This window comes from Pseudoliparis swirei, chromosome 4 (assembly GCF_029220125.1).
Source record: "Pseudoliparis swirei isolate HS2019 ecotype Mariana Trench chromosome 4, NWPU_hadal_v1, whole genome shotgun sequence".
NCBI lineage: Eukaryota > Metazoa > Chordata > Actinopteri > Perciformes > Liparidae > Pseudoliparis > Pseudoliparis swirei.
Window position 1 is genome coordinate 9,223,838 of NC_079391.1, and position 14,951 is coordinate 9,238,788.

At 41.3% G+C, this 14,951-nt stretch overlaps 1 protein-coding gene across 3 annotated transcripts in view; it reads left to right on the forward strand.

Moving 5' to 3' along the window:
• Positions 1–14,951, forward strand: part of hipk3b (homeodomain interacting protein kinase 3b) — a 45,447-nt gene that overhangs the window by 18,767 nt on the left and 11,729 nt on the right. For all 3 annotated transcript variants that reach the window (XM_056412325.1, XM_056412327.1, XM_056412326.1), the window contains exons 3-4: positions 7,811–7,934; positions 14,759–14,878. In XM_056412325.1, the coding sequence (XP_056268300.1) occupies positions 7,811–7,934; positions 14,759–14,878 (244 nt within the window). The remainder of the gene's footprint in view (positions 1–7,810; positions 7,935–14,758; positions 14,879–14,951) is intronic.

Consider the following 14,951-nt stretch of genomic DNA (forward strand, 5'->3'; position numbering starts at 1 on the left):
CAGTTCTTTTAACCTTAAACTTCTGGTGACCGCTATTTTTTTCCATCCGTAACTAAAAAAAACAACAAATTATACATTCCATATTCTACTTCGGGATGTCATTTGGGTACGATTATGTGGCGTTTTCATCAGTCTGTGTTTATGTCAGTGGACATTTCTAAAATATGTTTTATTGTACAACAGACGTATTGTCAGATTATGAGCAGATGGATGTTTTTCTCATTTTCTGTCTTATTTATGTATTTGATATAAAAGGGAACCGTGCACAGTTAAAAACACAACTGTAGCGAGTTGATACACCTTGTAGATTATAGTTTTAATGTTAATTTACATCCCTTGGCAGGTCAATACGACTTAGGACAAAGTTGTTTTCATTCCAAAACATGAATGGATGAAAAAGGCTTTGTTAAAATGCCTTTCTCTGTTGCGTGTACCCCCTCAGACAAGAGTACAGAAAGCATAATGTGAGGCATTGCTGAGGCTAAGAGTGGAGGGTGGCTTAAAATAGCTCCTGGGATGCCGGCCAGTGGGCTTTGACTTCTATAGATGGTGAAGCACATAGGCAGCAGAATGAAATAGGGACTGCTTGAAATACTAGAGAGCCCTCACTTACTCAATTAAGGTCAACCAGCTCTAACATCAGCTGTGGTCATTTTTGTATATGTCTGTTTGTGGCCGTTTGTTGGCCAGTAATCTAAAATGATCCATCTGCTTTTCAAATCAATAATTTTGACAGATGCACCAGCCGGTTCCACAATTTACAAGCATTGACCAACCGGATTGGCACAGTCAAAGTCAGTCAGCTCAGTTGGAGCTCAAGTTAATGGAATTGGCGTCCACATTTGTACATAGTTATATATCTTCAACTCAATTATTACAAACGACATGTAAAATACTCTGTCCAATTCAGATTAGCTGGAAATGAGACATGGTTGCAAATAACTTGGAATATGTAGTATCCTTTTTCTTATTACATTTTTTTTTTTAATGTCTCTTAATTCTTAACGTTACGCATTAATTGCACTCGGCCAAAGACTGCAGCGTTATTACCGTGAACCCGTGGTCTTGGTTTGTGTTCCTGTGCAGCAACGCAGCATGGACACAATGAAACGCTCTTCTCTAGATTGCCCATGCTGGACCAGTGTCTTTATGTAAATGACGAGCTGCTGTTCATTCTCTATCTACGCATTGAATATTTGGTCTAAGACTATTGGATTAATTTACCCCCCCGTAAAGTAAACCCCAGAGAGTATTGTAAACCTGTTGTGTGTGTGTGTGTGTGAGGGAACTCTTTGGCACAGGAGAGTCTCCCCTTTATGAACTGTGTACTTCTCTGGGCTTGTGGGTAATGAGTGTTTCTCGGTGTTTACGTGGTCAAAGTAGCTTGCAATCTATCATTTAGCAAGAATCTGAATAATAGGCTATTTCTCATCATGGTGTTTTTGCACCATCTTGTATTTTATTAACGGGCTGTCAGTTCACTTTGATCCTGTGTCAAATCGGTATGAACATAACAATATTTAGTTGAACAGAAGGAGCTCCCTTAATGTTTCCAAGAATATTGCAAACTAGTGCTCACATGATAAAGACTCACCGCTGGTTCAATCCAGCTCGTTGTCGTGCCGATCTGCGTCACATGATCACATGCACTGCTTCATGTTTACAGCTGCAACTAATTACTTTTCTGGTGTTGTGCAAACGGTCACGTTGTTTTAAGATAACATGTGTTTTACTGATGAATAGCAAGAATGTCTGCAGTTAACAAAGCAGGTAAAAGTGAGTTTTTATGAGAGAACATTTTGCTATACTCCTGCAAAAGTGTTGTGTGCACCCTCGACTTTTTGCAAGTGTGTTATACTACAAATATTGCGAGAATAATCCTGCAGAGAACAATTCCAACATGATGTCAGCAGAAAAGGCTTGAAATTCTGAGCTCAGTGTTGTATTCCAGAAAACGTTCATATCCTTATTGGTGTTTTCATGAACTAATGGCTTTGGGGTGTAACGTTCATGTAGAAGTGTGATTTCACCTTGGAAATGGCATCCTTCATGAATAAGACATGTAGTTGGCAAAGATTGTCAACTCAAGGCTTCAATTTGCTAAGCATTCGAATAAATGAAAGGCTTTAAATAGATTGCAGTGCGTTCTTAAGCCGTGGCTTGTCTTTCAGCTTTGTTTTAAAGTTAATATCGCAACGATCTCCGTTTTGTTCTCTTTGACGGCACCAATGGCGATGAATGATAATTGCAGCTGTGTTTTCAGGATCGTACTTCCCAGAGACCCAACACGCTTTGCCTTTGTTCCCAGTGATGTCTCCACAGACGCCCAATTCATAATGCCCCGACTGCAAGGGCGTTCATCAGAGGGCTGTGGGCTCGGTAACATTCAAGGTTACCTCGTTGAGTGACTTGAAAGACATTTATTTGCATGAACATCTTCAGGATTATTACTTTAATATCGTCACAATAACTGGTGTCCTCATCCAATAACAAAACCATTGACGTCAACAAAGTAATGAATTGCATATCCTCAATGGGTTAAACTGGGCCAGCTACTATCGAATCTTTTACGTGACATCGGTCAAGGAATTTCCATATAGGCGCGCAAGAAAACATAGGTTTTATCTTGTTTTTTGAAAAATGTTCCCATGTATTTTGAATAACCCTCGGGTAAAGGTTTATTGTTATCTTGGGAAAACAAAGTGAGGAGTTCAGTCCACCTGAACTTAAAATAAGGTATTTCTTTACACTGGCTCCATGTCGGCACTTTGAATGGTGAACATGTCCAACGCCATGTAGCCCTAATCTACGGTCTGGGCGGATTAGAGTGCAAGTGCTACTTCCGCCTTTGCTGCTCTGCCTCTGTGTTCCACTGAATAATGCAGAGCACCCGGAGACCGTGTTGAATTCCAGTTCCTGAAAGAGTCGCGCAACAAAGCGCCATTCTTCCATCATGGAGTCACCACGAGTCAGTTTGTTGTCTTGGTGGCTGGATCCAGGCCAAATTAGTTTATTAGAACAGGCTTTCTTAAAGTCCTTGTTAATCATACGATAACATACAAGTGCAGCCACCTTTATTTGCTGTTCTTTGTTTCAGCTGGTAGGATGACGGAGCAGGAAGGATCAGAGAACTACTTTTGGAGGGACGATAATGGCCCTGGATAGGACATTGAGATGGATATCATTTATCTGCACTGTTCTTTTTCTTTTTTTCACCGGAGATAAAAATAAGATGCAACAAAAGAAAAAACACTTCCCAGTCCTGCATATTAACCCTCCTGTTGCCTTCGGGTCATTTTGACCCGATTCAATATTTAACCCTCCTGCCGCCTTCGGGTCAATTTGACCCGATTTAATGTCTGTGTTCTTTCGGTAGTCAACAAACAAACAAAGTACCTCACACTTAAACTTGGAAAACAATATTAATTCTAATAATTTTCTGGAGATTTTAATAGCTGGGGTCATATTGACCCCAAGGGTAAAATATGTCAGTAAATATAAAGGTAACAGGAGGGTTAAACATTGAATCGGGTCAAAATGACCCGAAGGCAACAGGAGGGTTAAAGGAACATTGACATTTTGGGAAATGTGTTTGTTTGTTTCCTCAGTTAGAGAAAGTTAATATAAATACTGAGTATATTTAGTACAGTATTGGGTATATTTAGCCTAACTTGACACAAATACTGGAAGAAAAATGAACAGTAAGCCACTGTGACTGTTGAAAATACACTTTCCAACAACCCCAGAAGTGTCGTATTAAATGTACGACAGCAAGCCAGGCGCCAATGCAGCCATCAATCAAATGAGTTAGGACAATGTGCAACGCTCGTGTCCTGTTGACATATGCTACTTAGAGCTGTATTAAAAAAATAATTAATAGAATTCTTTTATGCCTATTTCTGTTGTCCCAAAGCAACTGGAGACACAACTGAACTCAGAAGGTTATGAACTCGAACCTAGTAAATGTTTTAATTTAATTTGTTAAATGGTGACATAAAACTGCAGCATATGTTACATATATATATGTTTTTATGTTGATCTAACACCTTTTATATATGATATTGGGCTGGAAGAGACAATTCATTACCCTTGTTTGAGGAGTTTGTCGTAACCTGTCAGTCAACAATGTATTGCACACTGTGTGTTTTGGAAACTGGCCACACATCATGTTTGTGTTGGTTCTACTAACTTAATGTCTTGAGCCTCCGCTTCTTTGTGGATGAGAGGCAGACAAACAAAGAGGGAAGAAAAGAAGATGTTTGAGGTGAAGGTGCCAACAGTTTAACCTGTTGACCACAGACATACTTGTTTTCATTAGTTGACCACATTGTACCATTGCTGTTGTGATTGTTGCTGAATATCACACTTGCAGGGTGGCTGTTTTATACTTGTATCCCCCAAAATGAGCTGGAAAATGTTGCGGGTGAGAGTGAAGTCTGGGTGAGCCTGCTGGGTCTGCTGCCCCCGCGACCCGACCCCGGATTAAGTGGATGACAGTGGATGGACGGCCACCGCCGAATGCAATTTTGGTATTCTCAGTCGGGCCTTGTTCTGGAGTGACCACACCAAAAGCAACCGTTACATGTTGCACCATCTCAGTGTAAATCCATTCAGTAAAATCTTAGGAAGCTCTAGTTGTTGAAAAAACGTATTTAAAAGTTTATTTGATCCATTTTCAAACTAATTAGCATCTCTAGAACTCAATGGTACACGGTGATAGAAAGGGCGACGCTCTAAAAGTGAGCTGTGAACTGGGGAGTGTCAACATTGCTGCTATCAGGCACAAAGGCACGCGCTCCGAAGACGTCTTTCCCCCCTCTGCTGCCTCTGGATGTGTTTTTCACCGATAACACACGAGGCTCTATGGGAACCTTTGAACACAGATATTGCAGACAACTCCAGTCAGTAATTTCCAAACCTTCAAATAGCGCAGTAGTATCAATCAAAAGACCAACGGAACAGAGTTTGGAGATTTGTCGCTGAGGATTTATTTTGTTAGCTTTCATACGAAGGATGTCATATTCATACATTTGAGAGAGAAGTCCTGCATCAACCGGATGTTAAGCAGGCCCAGGCAAACAGCCACCATGTTCATACATTAATTCTTCATCTAAAAAGCTGCTTATGTTTAGATGCTTTGTGCTATAAATTATCTGAGTTTTTCCCTGTTCAGGAAACATGTATCGTCTATATACCCACATGTTCCTTTTCACTGTTATATGGAGCAGGAGTCTGGATGCACGGCAGGATACTCGTCCATCACATTGCTCGTCTTTTTGTTTTACCTTTGTTTTTCCTTTGGAACAGTCACAATGCGTTGGCTCCTGTAGCATTCAGTGGCCCCGCAGCTTGTTCTTCATATCCACCGCTATCCCGTGGAACCAAATCTATCTATGGATAGGCTTATGTCGCGTTGATGAGGACGTGCAGCCATGGCAACATGGACTTACCCTCCTCTTAAACCAAAGACAGGGAGACCTGGTGGTTCCTGTTTGGCTCTTTTTATTTCTCTCTTTGACTTTTGGGTATTGTGCATGAAGCAGGGAATGCACAACACCCACAAGTCAGAGAAAGAACAAAAGCATGTGAAGACAATCTCACAATGTACCTTCCCTCTCTGCCCAGAAGCACTTTGCATACTCTTTGGTAGCAGAAGTTAGCTCATGAGGTGACTCTTGAATGTTGCTAGACTGGCATTATTGTTATTGGTCTATAAAAGGTTTTTATCATGTTGATTAGAACACTGTTTTTCTGAAAAAGACTAACACTGAATTGTGTTGTCATAGTAACTATTGTTTGCATAGGACCCAATTAGCAGGCTTTTCTTTTGACTTTAATAAATGGAGATGGATTCTAATAAATGCTTACTATGCATATTGGGAGCCTTAACCCTTGTGTTGCCTTCAACAATTTGACCCCGATTCATCAATAACCTCCTCCCTTTATATTTATATTTTATATTTTACTTTTGAGGTGAGGTCAACCCTCTATAAAAAAAATCAAAAAAATAATAATTATTAATAATATTTTTTTAAGTTTGTTTTCAAGTTTATGTTTGTTTGTTTGTGTTTTGACCGACAAACACATTTAAACAATTAAATGGTCAAATCCATTGACCCGAAGGCGACAGGAGGGTTAAAGGCTTTCAACATGGCTGACGGGGCGAACACGGTCTACCTGAAGAGGAACCGGAGGGGCGGTGCTGCCGAGTGTCCTGAGAGCGGCCATCATCTCGCCCGTGGGGCACACTCGTCCGGCCATCTATGTCAATAAAGCCAGGAAAAGCTCCGATAACACACTCGGAGCGAAGGTGACTTCATTCTCTGAGACATTACTCCACTATATCTTTACATATAAAAATACTAGTTGTTAGCTGCTCTTTAATGCTCTTAATCCTGTATATTTGACCTTTTTAAATAGATTATTGAGGTCTTTATCTGGCACTGATGGAGGTTATGCGTTGGCTGTTCAAAGGGCTAGACTGTCAGGTTTTGGTTTCAGAGTAGTCTCTTAACAACTAGACCAACCCGATGATGTCATTTTTTGCTGCTCATGCTGTACCGATCAGCAGAACTTTATTTCCGTTGATTAGACTTGTGCCCTGAGGAACGCGATGCTGTGTTGATATGTTGCTTCTCACTCCTGCAGGGAAAACCTGCTCTGTATAAATAGGACGTGGCTGTGAGGTTGGAACGGTTGACATTACTGCCTGGTTGGTTTTCTGCTGCTGTGTAGCCCACTGCACCAGCTGCTGCATGCATTTGTATGAACCATGTGATGAATAAGTCTAAAACTTATTTTAGCAGGCCTTAAATGTGCTGTTGCTATCCATATGTCCGACAATATTCAGTCCCAGATGCTCCACAGTCGTCATGGAGTCGATGTCCGCTGGATCCTTTTAGATCCGTGCAGTGTGAACGCTCACGAAGGCCTCAAGTGTCTGCTTGGTGGTATGTCCAGCTTTCTAAAATAGCAATCATCGTCACTTGAGCTAATTGTGTTGAAATCTCACCCTTGCGTTGAAATCTCATCCTATATATATATATATATTGTGTGTATGCTGAACAGAAGTGAAATTATATTTGCCAGTCACATGGGTGCAATAATTTTAGGCTTAGCTATTTTGAGTAATATCATTTATTTAGGCAATAAGGACATCATTACTATTCAAATAATAATCAAAGGCATATTCTGATCTTAATATATTTGCATTGATAACATTAAGATTTTAATCAAACCTGTTTAATTATGACCAGCCCTGTTGTTTTACGCATACTGGAAGAGGACAGTTTGACCGTCTCAACATACAGCCGGGGTCATTTTAGCCAATGAGTTCTTGACAGGTGTCAACATGCCTTCCCTTTATTGATGCCGACAGGCCTGTGTCACCACTACTCATCCATGTAATAAGCATTTTTGCTTCTTTGTTTGGTTTTCCTTAGCTGAGCAGCACGCACGGTGAAGAGATAGTTTCTCAGTTCTGATCAGCCGAGAGCAGAAACAACAGCCCGTCAAAGCTTTGATCCCGGCCTGACTGACCTGCTAACCCACTGACTCGGCCGGCTGACACTCGACTAGACTTCTCTCAAGCACAACACTGACTGACAAGTCACTTGCCACTGATACACATGTACCACACATGTAAAGCTTCTATAGAAACACTTGCAATACGTATGGAAATAAAAATAAAAGAACTGCATCAAAGTTATATGAATGGTTCTCATATTTATTTTTTGGAAAGATGGCTGTTTTCCCATGTTATTATCGTGTGACTAACATTTGTCTGTTTTTTTTTCCTTCTGTTCCACAGGGCTCCAGAGATTATTTTGGGATTGCCGTTTTGTGAAGCCATAGACATGTGGTCCCTCGGCTGTGTGATAGCTGAGCTCTTTCTGGGCTGGCCCCTGTACCCGGGGGCCCTGGAGTACGACCAGGTAAACAACCGTCTTCCCCCCACTTCGCACTCTTGCCTCTTGCCTCATCCTTGTTTGGGAAGTTTCCAACTTTCAGTCCCTCCTGTGGGCTTCCTGCTGTCCTCTTTTTTCCTGTTCTATATGCAACTTATCCCAGCATTGTCTTTGGTATATTTGATAATGGACAGTGCAAATTAAAAACAACATTTCTGCAAATGTGCCAGTTAGCCAAGAGGCTATTTTTCATCTGTAGTCCTGAGAGGCAGATGTCATAAAACAAACCTAAAAACACAAGATTACATACATCTTACAATGTTTGTACAAAAATTACGCTTTCCAATGGGTGCACAAACAATTAATAGTGAGAATAGTGAGTACTCTTAGACATTGTCAAGTACTAACAAGACATGCAACAAGAAGACTCACACATTCAAAACAGACAAAGCAAATAAAAAAGCATTCACTTCTAGTCAGAATGTCTATGATTAAGCCCCTCCCCTCCGTACCGTCTCCCCATGGAAACTGGTTTCTTCTAACACAGTGGGCCTTTTCTAAAGCCTTTTCTCCCACAGGCAACCCATCGTTATTATATCCGTGTTGTGGTCTAAGCAGCATTACACCCTCCGTTTCCACCCCAACCAGTTATTTTTCTGGTCTCTTTTATTCTTTCTTGTCAACTCCTCTTTCCATTAATCCCACACTTCAGTCATGGCAACAAACAGAGCAGTTGGTTTCTTTCTGAGTTGCATTCACTCCAGCTGTCTATGACAGACTTGTCTTTGGGTTCCTGACTCAGAAGTGGCTCCTACTGTTGACGTTTGCAGGATATGTGATCGTTAGTAACGGTGGACGGGGGCATACAGCAGCTGAGTTCAGGACAAATGGCTTGAAACTAAGACAAGAATGCAGCATTGTCATAGTGTGTACAGTAGGGCTGCAACTAACGATTATTTTAATACTCGATTAATCTGGTGATTATTTTTTCCGAATAATCTGATAAAAAAATTAATAATTTATTTCCAACCCTTTATTCAAAAACAGAATTCACAAAGCTTTACTCACGTGAGTTTACTCGCCCGACTATTTGTGGTTCATCTGCGCCTGAAAGGGGGCGTGGCTTATCTCGGTGAAAACTGTTTTCATTTCCGCCATCCACCGTGGAAGAACTAACCACGAGTTCTGCTTTATACTTGTTGTGGAACTCACACAAATGTCGGAACATCTAACGTCCTCGTGTTTGGGTTCATAACATTAATCAAAGCCTAACGTGTTTTAACGGGTGCTGAAGGGATTTTCTTTCCCAGGATGAGATGGATAGGAGGGAGATGACGCAATTCAGTGATGGGTTGAATGAAGAAAGACTGATGGCTCAAGTGACTTACAGTAACAGATTAGTGCTTCCTTGGTGACGTACATACCCTGAGGATTGTATCAGCTGACGTCTGTGACGGTGAGTAAGAAGGCATATTATTAAGATTGATGGTATGTCTTCTCATCCCAGTGGAGTCCTCACAGTGTCTTCCCAGGACTAGACTGATATGGGCTAATGCTGAGCTGCTTCCCTCTGCCCTGGAGTCCTATCTTCTCAAAGCCTTCCAACAGAGCCTCAGTCTGATCCTGCTGTGTCCCGTTGCAGCACCCTCGGCACAGCAATCGGCCCCACTGCATACTGCAAAGTATTTTTAAGGCCAGGCATCATTTTTCACTCTCCCCAGGACTGAGACAAGGGAGATAACTCAACACCTCCCAAAGAGATTTGAGTGCAGCACCAGACGTCTAAATATGACGAATCTGTTTTTGCAGAGCCAGTCAGCATGCCACATTTAGAGTTATCCTGGGAGGAGCCTTTTCTATTTGCTAAGGGACTGCTTTGAGCTGATGGGGTTGATACAGGTGGATGGCATCAAGTTGGCATATATAAGGAGTGTGAGAGACAATGAAATACAAAAAAACAACTAATTTACCACCCTAGACCGTTTTAGGAAAACGGTTTTGGTTTGAAGTCCAAAGCACACCCTAAGATGATATCGGTTTTTGCCCCTATGCCTTTAAGGAATAGACTGAATTCCTGTTCTGTGACTGAGCTATACTTTCACAACGACTCTACATCGGAAATACTGTCTCTCTTTGCCATGCTGGCCACTGGCATGCAAAGGTCTCAATGTGGTCATGGAGTAGGAAAAGCAGCCTGTGCAGCGTGCTGAGTACGCAGTGTTTCCTACACGTAAGCTGTACTTGGGTGAGCCCCCAAGTATGTATTCCCCTCTGGAGAAAACCCTAAAAAAAACCCAGAAACCTACCAAATGAGCAATAATCCGAATAGCACGGATAACACATAGACAATTAAAGTTCCTTCAAATAAATCATCTTTAGTTATCATGGTTTTAATTCAGAGAAATGGTATAGCATTAAGAACACAGACTAATACTCTTTCTCTCACAATCACCCTCAGCTCAATCAGTGACCGAAAAACATGATGGTGTTTTTTTTTCGCGCCCTCAAATCTGTTGTCAGAGTAGACGTTGGAATGACACGCTCCTAAACCAGATTGACAGAGATTTTCAGTGTGTGAAGGCTGTGCGCCGAGATAAAAAACAGATGACACCAAAGTATGTGGCAAATCACTGCTGGCAAATATATTTCCTTCTGTAAATAATAATTTACAATAAATACAGTCAGGACCATAAGTATTTGGACTTTGCAGTCAATGATTGCCTGAAGTCTTCCACTCATAGGCGCCACCAAACGCTGAGTTCCCTCCTTGAGATGCTCTGCTCGAAACTTCCTGCAGCCTCCTTCAGGTGCTGCTTGTTTGTGGGTTTTTATGCCTTCAGTTCTGTCAGAAGTACAAATACGCATTGTCCTGACTGTGTTAATCATGTTAGTGCGGATCTACACAGAGCTTTAGGCTCTGTCCCATGGCTTATTTTATGTAACCCTTTCTGTCTAATGATGTGGCACAACCAGACACACAGACACATTGAGCAGTAAAGTTACTGTGAGGATTTACGGTGCCACACTTTGTTTGGTTTAGTCGGTGAAGGTTGCTACTAAATTCCGGCAACTTCCTCATCATCGCAGCGGCATATTTTGGTTGCTTATAAACGGCAGGCGCAAGAATAAGTTGAGACGGTCCGTCCAAAAGAGATGCATTGGAATACCGGTTTTCCAATGCAGTTCAGTTTACTGTGGCACCTGTCGAAGCTTTGATGCATTGTGGCCTTACTGGCGTTACAGAATTTCAGAATGCATCTTCAATCATGAATTGGCCTCCACGAGCAAAGCAAGAGTTTGAAATTGATTTGAAAGCTTGAAGACATGCCCCTACTGACTGTAAAAAAATCAACGAGGCGTCTGACTGCCGGTGTGAGGTGTCGTCCAGAGGCCACGGGTGTTCTGGCTGCAGCTGACTGAGTTTCTGCCACCCTCCTCATCCCCCCTTTCTTCTTCTTATCTCTCTGCACGGGGTCTTGTTCCATGTCACACAGCAGATTGTATTTATAACTCTGGCTCCTCCCACTTCCTTCCGCTCTTTTAGCTCTCGCCTTTCCTTACTTCATCCTCCAGTCACACCATTCTGTATTCCACTATTGGAGCTGGGGGACGCTCCCCTCATTGAGGCGACAGCCCTCACGATGCATTTCGGCTCATTATAAGTGGTTTTGATGACCCCCGGTGCGGTAGTCCATTCCCTATGACTTTCTTTGTGTCTGTTGCTTTCTCCGGCACTGTCAAAGGGATGCAGCCATGGGGCCAACAGTTATTTGTGCTTACTTTTGTTTTCTATTTCTGGGCTCGACCTAGCTGACAACCTGGGGGATTTGTAAGAACACGAGGATGTAGGCAGGGTCAGTGGAAGCAAAACATAATGTGGGTTCTTGTGGTTTGAAAGTGTCAATGCCCCCCAGGAGGAATTGTTTTGTCTGTAAGATGGTCCAAGCTACTATAGCCAATGTTAATAATGTAAAACGATATTCATTGTACGTAGGACGGTGTGGGTGCAATACTCTAAGCTGAGATACACTTGTATTTATTACAGTGAGGATGAAATGGGTCTTTTATGGTCTTCATTGTTTACTAGACTGCTATAAAATATATGATGCCTTTAGCTTCCTGTCTGCTCTGCAGCAGCCCCAGGCTCACGAGATGGTTGTTTTGTGGAGCTGTGGCTTTGCACCAGTGATCTCACTGGTTTGTGAGAGACTCACCTTACAGGAGAAATAAGGGTTTTCCCGTCACAAGAATTTTACCACCTACACACACACACTGGCTGTTATTTTTCAGAACTACATCACTATTATTAATGTTATGCATATCTGTATTGTATATAATGTACAACATAATAATACAGCAACTACAGCTGTACTAAATTTAGTCAGTGTACTTTCAAGCAGAAATTTGCTAGAATAAACTTTCAATAATCCATCACTATGTTATGAATAGTGAATGAAAAGACAGAAAATCTGAAAAAGAGAAGGAGAGAGTTTATGAGTTGATGTAAATCTTTATACATGGGAACTGATTGAAGGAAAAAGCTAATTCTAAAGGGATAAATGGACAGTGACATAATGTGATTTATTATTATTTTATTATACGTGGATGTCAGTGTGCCACCGTCCCATCTAAATGTCCTAGCAGATGAGATTACACTCATCGTGTAAACTGTCAGAATCCCAATGAATGCGTTGCTTGATGGGTCCCACCCACACACACACACAGACACATTGCAGTGTTTGCACCTCAGCAACAGACTGATACAAGCCGACTGCTTAAGCATCACATTGGCCAGCAAGAGCACCTTGAGGATCAACACATAAGTCGCCTCCAACAAAAACATGTTCAGTCTCCATAGTTCACGAATTAGATTTGATGTGCTTCATGGAACTACCTTGTAACCTCACTCATTCACATCTAGCATACATTGAGGACATGTCTTCCTTACCTCTAGGTTTGTGTATTTAACCTTCCTCCTGTGTTAGCTTTCTGTTACCATCTCTTATGTGAACGGGTCGGTTTTGACCCGTGTCTTAAATCAGCTGTAAAATACACCAACAACAATTATCTATCATCCAATTTGTTTCTCATCTCTTGGTTACCTTGTTAGGCTTCCTTATCCATGAAAATATTGGTTTTAATATTTTTGGTGTGGGCTTCTGGGCCTTTTCTTTGTCAGTATACCATATTTCAATTTTAAAAATGGTAAAATGAACCTCAAGAGAATCATTTAAATAAATAAAGGGTTGTTGTGTTACCTGACTATTACTGAGGGGTATTAGAACACATCTCTGAAATATATTTGTTTTATTTATTTTTTAATTTTAATATTATTAACTATAGTAACATTTATGGTGTTAGGGTCAATTTCGACCCATATATATTTACTTCAAGAAAAAGGCTAAAGTATTTTTTTCAGCAATAGAACTTGAATACAAACACAAAATAAAAAGCAGAAGAAGTCATAACACAAAATATAGATTTGCCAGGTCAAACAAACAACCAATCAAGCAAATCAAACCAATAGAAATCAATTACTAGTTTCAAAACTAATAAAAATCGAAATCAGAGTAAAAGTCTCTGTGTGCAAGAACTTGCATGTGTATGTGTGTGTTTAGATGCATGTGTGGCAAAAAGTGACACTTTTAGTGTGTTCTTTGCAGAGATATTTCTTGCAGTTGAAGCACAATACGTGTGTCCTTCTGTCCTGCTTGGGCAGACCTCACACCTCTTTCTTTGAGAATCAGGTGGCCTGAGTCATAGCTGGTAAAGAAATTGTCACAAGTGATATTGTGACCCTGCAGTCCAGTAGTCATATCGAGGACCACATGTATTCCTTTTTCTCAGGGATGCCACTCGCAGCTTTGCCTGTGTAAATCTGTAGAAAACAATGCAAAATGAGAATCCCCTAAAGCTCACATGATTGGGAGAGGAGCTGGCTGTCACTGTGTTGGCTGACAGTGCACTTATGATTTCAGGTTTGGCTCTAATTATTGATTTATAATCTTATTTTTATAACCGGGTCGAAACCGACCCTAACAACACAAAGGTCATAATTTCAACCAGAGCATTTTATAATTTAGTGAAACAAAATGTTTTATTTTTATTTTGTTGAAATAGAGGTTCCTGACAAAGTCAAAAAGCCTTGATGAAAATAAACAAATTTATGTGGTTCTTTTATGCATTTAAAACCTAAAACGGGTCGGTGCCGACCCTAACACAAGAGGAAGGTTAAGGGAGAGATATAGCTGATTATTTTTAATCTATCTGCTTTATTTGGATGTGTCCGGCGTCTCTAAATGTGTGGCTCTTTGCTTCCGACTCGCGCTGAATCTCTAATGATCGTTGTCCTTTACACTTGGGTGTGATTGACGTCAACCAGGCTCTTCACTGGTCTTCTCTCAACAACCTGTGGGCCCCTTAGCATCTGACTGACGAGCCTTATTGCAAAGCATTTGGCATTAAGACTGGAAGAACATTTTTATTACAGTTTACACGAAAAGACCCTGACACCTTTCAGAGATCATAAACTCAAGCTACACCCAGTTCAGGGTCTTATTTGGATCTTGCCATTTGTCAGGTACGTGTCATCTTCAAGGTCTCTGCAGCTGTCAGCAGTATGTGCACGTCCACACTCAGATACGTTTACTCTGAGGGACTTGATGTCGTGTGATGTCACTGTGAATGACCTAACATGGGTGTAATTATCGGAACATAAAAGAGGGTGTTGGTATAAAGTGCTCCGATGATGTGCTAGAGGGTGCGAAAGCTCCTTTTAAACCGATGAAAATGTCCATTTTCTTCTTCTGTTCGTAATGTTTTTGTCTTCCTTCTCTCCTTTTGTCCAACAGATTCGCTACATTTCTCAGACTCAAGGTTTGCCAGCGGGGCAGTTATTGAATTTGGGGACAAAGACCACGCGGTTCTTTTGCAAAGAGTCCGACTCACCGTACGCAGCATGGAGACTAAAGGTGAGGAGTATTAACACACCTGTAATATAGGCCTCGATTGGCTTCACAGTACGAACCTCTGGTTAAAGTCATG